The following is a 12,182-nucleotide window of genomic DNA, read 5'->3' as shown; positions in this document are numbered from 1 at the left end:
TCCACCTAACACATAGAGAAAATGCTTTCAACCTCTCCAAATCTCTTAGTGGAAAGAACACAGCTGGGACTGGTATTATACACTTTTAATAGTAAAGTTTTAAAAGCATGAGAATAATGTGAGGTGTCACTTAGAGACCAAAGCTTGAAAGGGCAGGTAGCCAATTTTACCAGTGGGAGGTGGTCGATGAATATCTGCAGACAGCTTGAGAATGTCTTATATTAGTGGGAGTGCACATCGTCAATAGATGTTAATTGCTAGATTTAAGCCCCCTTCCAAGGACTAAGTGCAGAGAAGAAAAGAATCCAGTTGTGTATTGAGAAACCTAAGGAAGGATGTGAAAAGGCAGGATGATTGTGGAAAGCCCTGAGAGTGGGATCAAAAAGGATGCACCCTCCTGTGTGCAGCTGAGAATCGTGCCTCATTGCCATTTGCGGGTGTTGTCACTCAGGGACATAATATAAAAAGTAAGCATAAGTGTAAAGAAAGCAGAGTGACTGTAAAAATCAGCAGCAGCTTTCATTCATGTACTGGAGTGAAAAGCAGTGGACAAAAGAAAAAAAAGTAAAAGAAGGAACTGGAGTTGTTTAGTCTGGAGGAAAAGAGGCTCAAGGGAGACCTTATCGCTCTTTCCAACTACCTGAAAGGAGGGTGTAGCAAAGTAGGGGTCTGTCTCTTCTCCCAAGCAACAAGCAATGGGACAAGAGAAAACAGCCTCAAGTTGTGCCATGGGAGGTGTAGACTGGCTATTAGGAAAAAATTCTTCACCAAAAGGATTATCAAGCATTGGAACAGACTTCCCAGTGGAATAGTTGAGTCATCATCCCAGGAGATGGAGCTTAGGGACATGGTTTAGTGGTAGACTTGGCAATGTTAGGTTTATGGTTGGACTCTATGATTGTAAAGACCTTTTCCAATCTAAGTGATTCTGTGATTCTATGTTTCTGTGATAAAAGTCTTAGGTGGACTTTGGGAGAGTAGGAAACCCTTGTCTTTCCAGTGTTGCATCCCAGTGAGACATCACTGCTCACACAAAAGTAGGACATTTCAACAAATCAGAGCAGAATCAGTGTATAAACTGGAGCTGCTGAGGGAGCTGACAATTTTCACTGGTTCCCACCCACACTTCATATTCTGGGACAAATCTACAACCAATACGTTGAAACTATCAGATCCTGAGTTTTGTCATGGAAGCTCTACCAGGGCTGAAGATCTCATCATTAAATGACTGATTTTAACATGTTTAATGCTTCCTGAAGATCTCATCATTAAATGACTTATTTTAACATGTTTAATGCTTCAAGTGTTTCAAAACAAAGAGGCAGTGCCACTGATAGAAGAGTGGTGTGAATAAACTACAGATCTAACAAGGCTCCACATTTTTCAAGGAGAAGAATTAAAAGCAAAAACTAGTTTCAATGACAAAGAAAAGGCTGACTAATTAACCACACCTGCACTTTCCCTGTGGAAGTGACTCATTGGGAATTTAGCTCATAACTGGATGGATAAAGGAGATCTCAGTTTAGGAACTCACTGTAATTCCATCATAATTACACCTGGTGAGCTGATGTATCAAAACAAATACTAGTCTATAATGTGAAAGGAATTGGGATTTTCATGTAATATATGGCTAGGTGTGTCTGCGAAAGAGACTGCTTTCCATGACACCACACACTTCAGGGACAAACATGTGGCTAATACTTAGGATTTTTTGAGACTGTGACCATCAGGGGTACTTTCTATGTCTGAACGATCACCCTCTTCACACATGGTTCTGTCTGATATCAAGAACAAATTAGACTTTGGAGAAAAAACAGACCTTCAGATGAAGGAAATTGCTTGTGTCTGCTCTCATCTCACCTATCACTATGTGGATCTGTGAAAGGGAGAAACAACCTGCATAGAATCAGAAACCAAAACCTGTAGGTTAGTCCTGAAGGACTGATTGCTGGACACTGATCACATCATGAGACAATACCATCTGCAGGTTTTCTGTGAAGCAAGAGGGGAGTTTACCACCAATTACCTTCTCTCCGAATAGCTTCTCAGCCTACGATAATCAACAAATTGTTGCCTGCCTTGCTATTTTTCATTATCTCATGTTGAAAAAAATAAAGGAAAAGACTGGTTTTGGTTTTACTTACCGTTGAGATAAAACAGTGGTTGCCATCCTGTTCAGCATAAAGAACCCCGTCTTTAATGAATACAGATATTGCACGTAGGATGAATGAAACAAAGAGGTTCATGTGGATAAAATTTCGAGTGCAGTGAAGCTTCCTAGAGAGGAAAGAGCAAGGGAGAGGAAAAGAAGGAAAAAATAGAAAAAAAAATACTTTTCATGAAAATAGCCCATGTGGACTATTGGAACACATGGCCAGCACCTTGGTGATAAGAATAGCACCATCTCAAAGTCAAGAGTGTGGATAAAACTGACCCCAAACCTAACTAAGAGGAGGATTTGGGGATTTTCTTGTAAAAGTATGCCAGGTAGCATAAAATAGACCAGTTAAACACAGCTACTGCTGTTGCATAAGTTAGACTCAGCTTCTGCTGTTGCATCTACAGTCTACCAAAGCGTGACTACAGGATTGTGTCCGTGCTGGGGGAACAGCTCTGTTAAGGGACTGTGTCCCTTTTATTCTATATCTGGTGAAATACAAGCTTAAACATTGTTTTGGGACAATGAGTTCCATCCTCTTTCCTCCAGTGACTGAACAGCTCACTGATCATATCCTGACTCACCTGAAACGACACAGGATAACCATGGCAGTGGTGAGGGAAACAAGAGAAGTGCTGTATCCCACTGTGTACAAAGCCTTCACAGATAGATAGTAGTAATCCTTGGGAGGCAAGAACAGATGATTAAATAGTTCATCTACCCATCACATCTTCTTTACCCTGTCAACATGCAGGGGGAACCATAGGTGGGATCTGCTTCTTGAGGAGCCTGGTTGTTTTCCTCTCTTGGTTCCCCTGCGATCTCACTGTATATTAGAGCATTGCTCTATGTCTGGTGTACTCTTGGGTCTGCATACTGTGAAGCTCATTTGCCAGTAAGCTAGCAAAGGTTGTCTGCATTTCTTTGACCACTGTGCATCTATCTGTAGAAAAAAAGTAAATGGCTAAGGGATTCTTTAGTCAATAAGAGAAAAACTGGGGGCTAAACCAGACTTCTAGAAATCACAAGCTGTATCAAAACCAAACATTCATATTCTGGAAATATTCACTGAAGGGCTAGGAAAGATGTAAATCTTGCTTCTCACATTTTTATGTCCATAAATATCTGATTGTTTCAATCTAATCACCCTCAAATCAGAACATGACCAGAGGCTGGACAAAAAGCAAACTGCTGCTCCCTGCCTTCATTTGTTTTTAATTATAAGATTAATTCCCACCTGGTTATCAGACTCTGTTTCATTTTCATCAAAGCCGCAGGCATCATAATAATGAGGAAAAGGTTCAGACCAGCCATCTTCAGTGCAATTTCTGCTGATGTCCCCTGTGTCAAGTACAGTTGGGAATGTGACATTGTTGAAGTAAATACCAGGACATAGCCTCCCTCCCCTTGGTAGATGACCAAAAAAAACCTCACAGTACCACTGGAGGTACTATTTATCTGGATATCCATAGAAGACTTTAATGGCATCTTGAAAGTTTAATGACGTCTTTAATGACCCAGTTCTACAACAGTCAGCTATGGATGTCTACTGCTACATCTGGTCACCAGAGAGCTAAGTATTTAACCAGTATAGTCATTGCTTCCAGGCCACTGATGATCTCATTCTTGAGTGGATACCAGAACCAGGGGTCAGCTAAATGGCCGTTTCTCAACATTGACTATGAACGGCATCTAAGGAATACAGCTTCGATGTAGACATCTACACTTCAGATGGCTAAAGGTTAAGTCCAGCACTTAAATATAGGTAGGCACTTTGTGCTATTTAAGATAATAAATGTAGATAAACAGATATATCTGAAACATCTGCATGGGACTGGAAAGGAAACACAAGACTAACATTGTTATTTGGAGCAGCTGCTGCAAGCCAGGCAGGATACAGTAGGATATATAAAATAGCCATTAGATGACTATGGTGAAGCAGCTGGATCATTTTCCTACAGTCAGATAACCTGTATCCCACTCATTTATCTTCAAGCCTAAGCTCTGATCTGAGAGTGACTTTGTGAGAGGGTCTGCAGGAAAACAAATGAAAGATGGAGTGAGAATCTCTTCCCCATCTCTCTCTTCACAGCAATAAATTCATTTACATCTCTAGATGCCCAGTGTGGCTTCAGTTGACAATTTCAGACATGTTTAAGAATTTCACATTCTTCTGTTTATTATTTGTTCCAATCTCAGTTTATAACCTTACTCTAAAGCAAGTGTTTGCAAGGATGCTCACAATTGACTCAGAGAAAACGTCATTCTCTTTGTCTTTCCTTTTATCCTAATTGTTTGGCAAATCTCATATAAAGATTACCTCCTAAATGGCTTCCACTGACACAGACAAAAGGCTCAAAACTGTATGGAGAAGCAGGAGCTGGGGGTAGAAGAGGAAAGTGTCTCTTGACACTCACTTTGTTACTGAGGCTGCCTAAGGTGGGATGACTCCCGTGGTGCTCTGTTTAAGCGCCACTGCTTTTGCCAGAGCTCAGTGACCTGTTTGTAACATTAGAGCTGGGTTGCTGGCAGCACTTATTCCTCTCCAGCACAATAGAACAGTTTCCATTTATCAAACTATTACAGTTTTTGGAGTTTGAGCTGTACCTCGACCAAAACTGATGGAAATTTCCAAGGTTGCGGGTTTTTTTGTTTGTTTGTTTAGTAAGGTTGTGCTGCTCCGCATTCTTAGAGCAGTTCAGTCAAGTAGTTCATAATACTAACAAGTGACCTTATTTTTTGAGAATCTGTTTGCCATCCATGCAGCGGAATATATCTATTTAATCACAGCATTCATTTAAGAACATCACATTGCTTGGCAAATTTTGGTAAATTACTCTTGCACATTCATCCGTAGTTTTCTATGGAAAATAACCTCTGAATCATGGTGTTGACTTTCCTTAACACCATTTAGTAATTACTGTTAAGTAGGCAGGTATAATTTATAGCAACATACTTGCCAGATTGCAAGGCTTAATAGTGGAGGAATAAATTTTCATAATACTGCTAAAAGTAACGCACCAGAAAATGTGTCACCATAATTAGAAATGATTAGAAAATCATACCTAAATGGCAGGAGACAAAACTTGGACCTTCCTTTTTAAGAAAGTTAAAATAAAAGGAGAAACATTCCATGATTCTGCTTCTTACCTAGGGGAGACTGGGCTGTGCTTTCCAGCAGGTCATAATCACCTATAAAAGTGGAAATTTGGTATGAAATTCTTTTGATTGTGTTTTCTATTAGGACCCAAACTGGTCTGTGTGGAAATCAGTGAATAGAACACATTTGTGTGAATAAGGCCCAAAAGCAATAAATACTTGATTCTGTCTTTTCAGGAAGTGAGCACAGTTTTACTTATGAGTTTAAATCAAAGCTGAAAGTATACAATTAAAAATTGCTACTGCAAGCAGTGAGCATATAGCTAAAACCACATACAATCAAACTAGGACCAAATTATTGTAAAAATATAAAAGGCAGATATTGTCGCTTTAGAAATTTAAATTTATAATCCATAGACATTTAAATATGGTCAGTTTTTGCAGAATTAATGAAAAATGGTTTCTATCCATCAATGACAAAAAGCAAGATGTATTTGGTTTTAAGTAAGAAAGTTTAATTTTGTGGGTTTAGCTTAAATACACTGATTTCGAGAAACTTGTCAGATTTTTACTTCCATTTTTTGTCAGTGTTAGGATGAACTACAGTCATTATCATAACGGTTGATACACAATATCAGATTATTGAAAAGTTTTTTATCATGTGCTCTACATACAATTTTTGAGAACAGAAATACATAGGAGGTAGTGAACACAACTGGTTCTTACCTGCATGGGTTTGCCCCAGGTTATCAACTTCCCAACCTGAAATTAGAAGAATAAAAATAATTAATTTGATCTTGGTAATAGTTTCCTTCCCAAAAGAGGAGTGGATATAGCAGACCCTAGAGAAAAACTACAAGAAACTTTGGTTTATCTACTTTTATTCAAGATCAGTACTTTGTTACTGTATATTTATGACTGGAAAGTGTCTTTCAGAAAAGAGCCCATTGCATTGCATTGCATTGCATCGTTAAATTTGTGGAGTTTGTCATGGAGTTTCATCAAACTCTAGGAAGAATATGAAAAAGAGATTAGAAAATGTTTTTGTGTTTGGTTGGGGTTTTTTTGTTTGTTTGTTGGTTGGTGTTTTGTTTTGGGTTTTTTTTTTTTTTTTAGAAGGGGTGAAGGTTGTGAAATAAGAAATACCAACACATTTCCAAAATATTGTGCTAAAATCCATGGTGATTTGTATTACAAATTTTAAAGTATTACAATGGAAAAATTTGCATTTGCATTAAAAAAATTGATTTTTTCTTTCTTTTGTCCTTCAAAATAAATTGTTGGAATTGTCTCAAACCAGTCTCCCACCCACCCTACTAAATATTTCACCCGAATTGCACTGAGGTCAGGCTGAATCCTCATTGGACTGGGGCTCAAGCTCGGTGTTGGGGGATGAATAAAGAGGAGCTGCCTTAAGCCACCGAGTGGTGCTGGTGCATCGTGCACGTACCCAGCGAAGCCTGACAAAGCTGCCTGCAAACAGCTCTGCCAGTGACCCAGCGACCAGTGAGTGACAAAATATTTCCAACATTTCACTGACTGCAAGGGCAGGTTAAATGTTTAGATTAGCTTAGGTCTGCATCCCCTGGAGTAACCACAAGGCTTTAGGTTATTCTCTTTAACCCTGAACATATGGTGAAATCTTAACACGGGATTAGAAAAGTCATTTACCAATTGTATGAGAAAGGTTTTCTTAAAAATAAATTTTTTAAAGAAATTGATTTTGAGCTGATGGGAACAGAGAAAGACAGCATCTAAAGAACCAAAATATTAAAGGGAGTCTTTTCAGTACAGTATATAATGCATTTTATATTTTATATTTAAGTATTTGTCTTTTTATACTTTTTCACACTCCTTAATAATTTCAAATTCACTGATTTCTCTCTGTCCTCTAAAATAAATCAGATGTGCTTCTTGATTTTCTAAGACAGAAAACAGAGGATTTAGTGTGAAGATGATGGTAAGAGTCAAACACAGCTGAAACTTTTGACAAAAGTCTAGGTAGGCTGTAGTATGTCTTTGAATGAATGTATTCATCACCAAACCTAAGCTTACAACCTGCTGGTAACTCTGGACTCTGGAGCCATTCCTGAAAGCCACAATAAGAACGTTGTTTGTCTCCTGGCTTCTCTGTCCAACTCCAACTGCTTTAAAGATTTCACATAGGAGATTTCTTGGATGTTTGTAAATATTGGGTAGATCTACTAAATCTGAGGAGAAGTCACCAATGCTCTGACCAAATGTTTTTCAGCGAAGATCATTCAACCTGCTGCATCAGACCAAATTACCAGATGCTGCAGAGATGTGCTAAGGCTGTGCTCTGGATTCTTGGCACAATAACAGGGATGCCACTGCAGAATATATTGTACAGGCCCGTTTGCCTCCTGAGCCTAGCAAACCACAGGTTTATTAACAGTGATATATCTCAGATATAGATGACTGTTGCTAAAATCAGAATACCAACTTTAGGATATTGTGTGTGAATTTTTACCTGTGTTTTTGTTAGCCAGAGGATCAAAGAGCAAGCCACTGTTCCTTGACCAGTGTCTTTCAGACCCTGCTTCTATGACAGAAACCCACAGAAGCATGGTAAGCAAAATCTGCAAAAAACTTCCAGAAACCATTTTGACTCATAGAAATCCAGTTTCAATTTTTCAGTTGTACAGTGTGGTTTAAATCCTGAAATCTGATATTACAGACTTTATAGAATTCCTGTTGGAGGAAGACCAAGTCAATATTCAGTAGATTGAAGCCTGATATTCCTGGCATGTTACATGGACTGATGAGAAAAATATCCTTTATGAAATGTGTTTTAAATTTGCTAATTAATTCCTATAGGAAAAAACCCCATCACATTATTTCACGCAAAGTATGGGTGGTAGTTTGTCACTCTGATGTTAAAATATTAGATTTTAATTAATTTTGTATTTCATGACATCAATAATAACACTTAAAATATTATATTAATGCAGGTTTGTAAAATGAAGGGACTTTTAATATTAATAATTGTTTATATATACCTAAATTATTATTGCATTTTAACTGTGTTTGAACATTCTGAAGGGATCCACAGATTCTTATTGCTAAAGGAGAAAACTGCCCTTTTATTAACATATTTTTCTACATCTGAATCCTTCCTGAAGAAAGTTCCAGTATAACGTTTTACTATACAGGCTTTTAGGCTTGATTCATTAACTTAATTTTCACTAATAAGTTAAGCTACTGGAAAGTCAATTAGATTTACACTGAACACTGTGCCCTGAATTACAGCTAAAAGTCAAAGTTTGTCTAATGAATGTTTGGATAACATACAGACATATACAGTTATATTTGTGTGTGTATGCATATGTATACATGTTATATATGTAAGCACTAAAATGAGGGAACATACAACCACCATCTGGCTTCCTGTGTGCTGCTGCTGCCCTTCTCTCTGACTCCATATGTTTATGTATCCTGCACAACAATATGGATATTTACATGACAGATAACTGTGCCAATGGCTATGCTTACTCACGTCTATGAGAGTGTGATGGAGTTAATTTGGATTATTTCTGTGCTTAACATTTAATATATCTACATACATATGGACAAGGCCTGAGCATGCATTTGAGCTGGGGTTGTAAGAAGTCCAGACACAGGACAGTCCCTCTCATTTTTCAGAGTACTTCCCTGAAATTTTATGTTTCTGGATTTGGTTTTTTTCTTTTACACTTGAGTGCCTTTCTGACTCTAGACAGACCTCAGCAAATTTACTCTGATGTCAATGATGTAATGGACCAAAATTGCAGGGCATCTTGCTTCATGGGCTTTCACAGGAGTCTTCTCATTGCCTTACTCTTGGGACATAAACCACGGGAAGCTGGTGGTTTATGTCCTAAAAGTATTTTTAAATCAATAATTGCTCACATTAGTCAATAAACTCCTGAGGAAGCTAATGTTCTCCTTGACAAAGGATGGTTTGTCCTGTATATTGACAGGTAGCTTTATTCACAATTTGACCAGACTGAATAGGTAAGTGTTACTCCCTGGGAAGTAAAGCAAATCTGTCATGGGTGCTTTAACTGTCATTATTAATTAGATGTTATTTGCAGTACTACCTAGAGACCTTAGGAAAGATCTATTAGAATGCTGAATTTTTAATTCCAATGACTAGAATAATCACACACAGAACATAAAGCTTATTTCTATTTTTTACATTAAGAGGTGAAACAGGGAGAAAAAAAAGTCAAAGGATGTGCCAACATCTCTCCATAGAATTAGTGTCAGACACCTAGATCTTTCGTGCCCTTTTCTTGCACATGTATCAAGCTTTCTTTCTTGGTTTTCATTTGCTGAGTCCAAGAAAACATAACTACCTCCTCACTGTTCTCCAATGGATGAGAAATTTGAGCCAAGCAATTGTTGCTTCTAATTTACAATGAACAGGACTGGCAAAGTTAAAGCCAAGAAACAGCCTGTGTATGATGAGCCTCGGAACTCTGTGCAGCCTTTTAGATCAGCTCCTGTGTGCCAAATTTGTGCTGGCTGCTTTTGGTGTCAGCTAGCATGGCAACTGCCTTATCTCCTATAGATTTGTTTATCTGAGCACAACTTGCGTTTAACCCTTGTGTTCCAGCATTTGGCCTTTACTAGTGGCAGGAGGGGGAACTAAAGGCTTCCAAAACTATTCTGTCTTGAAATGGCTTGCCCAAAAATGTCCCTTATTCCTGTTGTTCCAATATCAGTATTATGGATTGGAGGACTGGTCCACATAGGTCATCCTCCAAAAGGTTGGATTTCGACAGCACTGAGATCAACATGCAAAGCTCGCACTGTTTTTACAGCACGTTAATTCTGCCCCTTCAGAAAGTGCACAGACTGGGGCAGAGAGATTATGGAAAACATTTCCTACAATCACTTGTTATTGTGCTGCCCAGTTATGTGGATAATGACCTGGTTAGGCAGGAATTTGATTTTTTTCCTGTTTTCTATAGCACCGATTAGAAGTTTAACATTTAATTTATCAATATGAAATAAATCAGCGAGCTCTCATGCCCGGCTCGAAAGCATGCACCACACTGTGCCTTTTCCCTCCCTTCCCTATTGCTGCACGCTGCTCTCATGCCCCAGCAATCTGTTCAGCCTGCTGCAGTTGGGAACAGCAGTCTACTTAGCAGCTTTTCTGGGGCTTTCTGAGCTCCCCGCACAGCTACCACTTGCACACTCTGCCCACTGCTTCTAATGCCCTCTGCCCAGTCCTCTACCTGGGCACACACAATCCCACAAGCACACTATCCAGCCATCCCAGTTCCTGCATTATGGCTTTGTTTTGGGGAGGAAAGTGATCCACAATCAGCTGCTAGGTCTTTACAATCTCATTAACAGGATCTGTAGAAAGCGGCAGCTAGTCAAGGGTACAGAATACATGGCCTTAGAGATTCCCACACATTTCCCTATGCAGAGTGCTTCCCTCCATTCTTTCCAGGGGTTTTGGTCTCTCCAGCCTCCTGACCCATAGACAGTAAACTAAAAATTGAAAGTCATTAGCTCACTTGGCATTTCCTGGATATATTGCCGTTAGCCTGGTCAAAGGAATTTGTGAACATAGTGGAGGCACTGACACAGAACAAAATTAAGTGGCATTGTTCACTGTATTTAGAAAACAGGAAAACTGAGGCAGAGAGGAATTAAAGGTGAGAAGCCTGGTTCATATTTAGATGTTTGAATAAGAACTGGTACCTAAGGACATCTGAGGGACTCAGTCTGTGGAGCAAATTCACCCCATCCAATTTACCCACCTGAAGACAAGTTCATCTTGTCTATGTCTCCTCCCATAACGGTCAAAGAGACTAGCACTTTCCAGAGGGTGATGTGTTTTAGACCTCTACCATAGGCTGAGATGAAATAGCTTCTGTAACTTTGTTACCCAGTGGTTTGTAGAAAACATTACAGTAAAGGCAGTGATGGAACTGATACATAAGTCCTTTCCTTCTATATCCTCTATTGATTTCAAGGCACAAGGATAATGAAATAGAGACCCAGAGAATCATGCCTGGAAATCCCAGGAGAATACCAGTACGGTCCGACATGGAGAACATAAAGTACATAGTACATAAGGCTGGCTGAGGAAGGACAGATGTACAGATATGATCAATAACATGTAAGGGAGATTATGAATTTCTTCTTTTCTTCCTCTTTCTTATTAAAGGGTATGAAACTAGCAGTGGACTGAGGTCACCATAGCAACTGGTAGGCATCATTTAAACATTATGTGTATCCTTACTATGAGGCTGGTTGTCACAGGGGCATCCATCAGAGTGCAAGATCAACACAAATACTATTGAAGGGCCTCCTAGCTCTGAAGAGGGCAGGGGTCATATTTCAGAGAAAAGCAAATATTTTTCAAACAATAAACACAGAAAGTAAGAAATTTTGACCAATGGAGATTATCAGTCATGAAATAATTCCCAGAAGAAAGCATGAAGGGAAGGGATGCCATCCAGGGAGACCTTGACAGGCTTGAGAGGTGGACCACTGTCAACCTTATGGAGTTCAACAAGGTCAAGTGCAAAGTCTTGCACCTGGGTCGGGCAATACCAAACACAAGTACAGGCTGTTTGGAGAGTGGAGAGAGAGCAGCTCTGAGGAGAAGGACTTAAGGGTATTAGTGGATGAAAAGCTGAACCTGAACTGGCAGTGTGTGCTGGCAGTGGAGAAAGCCAACCGTATCCTGAGCTTCATCAAAAAAAACTATGAACAGCAGGTTGAGGGAGAGGATTCTCCCCCTCTACTCTGCTATCGTGAGACACCAGCTGGAGTACTGTATCCAGCTCTGGGGCTCCTGACACCAGAAGGACATAGACCTGTTGAAGTGAGTCCAGATGAGGCCATAAGGATGATCTGAGGGCTGGAGCACCTTTGCTATGAAGACAGACTTAAAGAA

At 39.4% G+C, this 12,182-nt stretch overlaps 1 protein-coding gene across 1 annotated transcript in view; it reads right to left on the bottom strand.

Moving 5' to 3' along the window:
- The window catches only part of ADCYAP1R1 (adenylate cyclase activating polypeptide 1 (pituitary) receptor type I), a gene marked incomplete at its 5' end in the record, with an annotated part of 85,840 nt that overhangs the window by 35,661 nt on the left and 37,997 nt on the right, over positions 1–12,182 (bottom strand). The window contains 5 exons of the mRNA XM_010150472.1: positions 2,145–2,277; positions 2,743–2,840; positions 3,396–3,499; positions 5,309–5,350; positions 5,984–6,019. Of these exons, the coding sequence (XP_010148774.1) occupies positions 2,145–2,277; positions 2,743–2,840; positions 3,396–3,499; positions 5,309–5,350; positions 5,984–6,019 (413 nt within the window). The remainder of the gene's footprint in view (positions 1–2,144; positions 2,278–2,742; positions 2,841–3,395; positions 3,500–5,308; positions 5,351–5,983; positions 6,020–12,182) is intronic.

The sequence above is a fragment of the Eurypyga helias genome, unplaced genomic scaffold (genome assembly GCF_000690775.1).
Source record: "Eurypyga helias isolate BGI_N326 unplaced genomic scaffold, ASM69077v1 scaffold3084, whole genome shotgun sequence".
NCBI classification, from domain to species: Eukaryota; Metazoa; Chordata; class Aves; order Eurypygiformes; family Eurypygidae; genus Eurypyga; species Eurypyga helias.
Note: the sequence above shows the minus strand (reverse complement) of the source record. Positions and strands in the feature narration are given on the sequence as shown.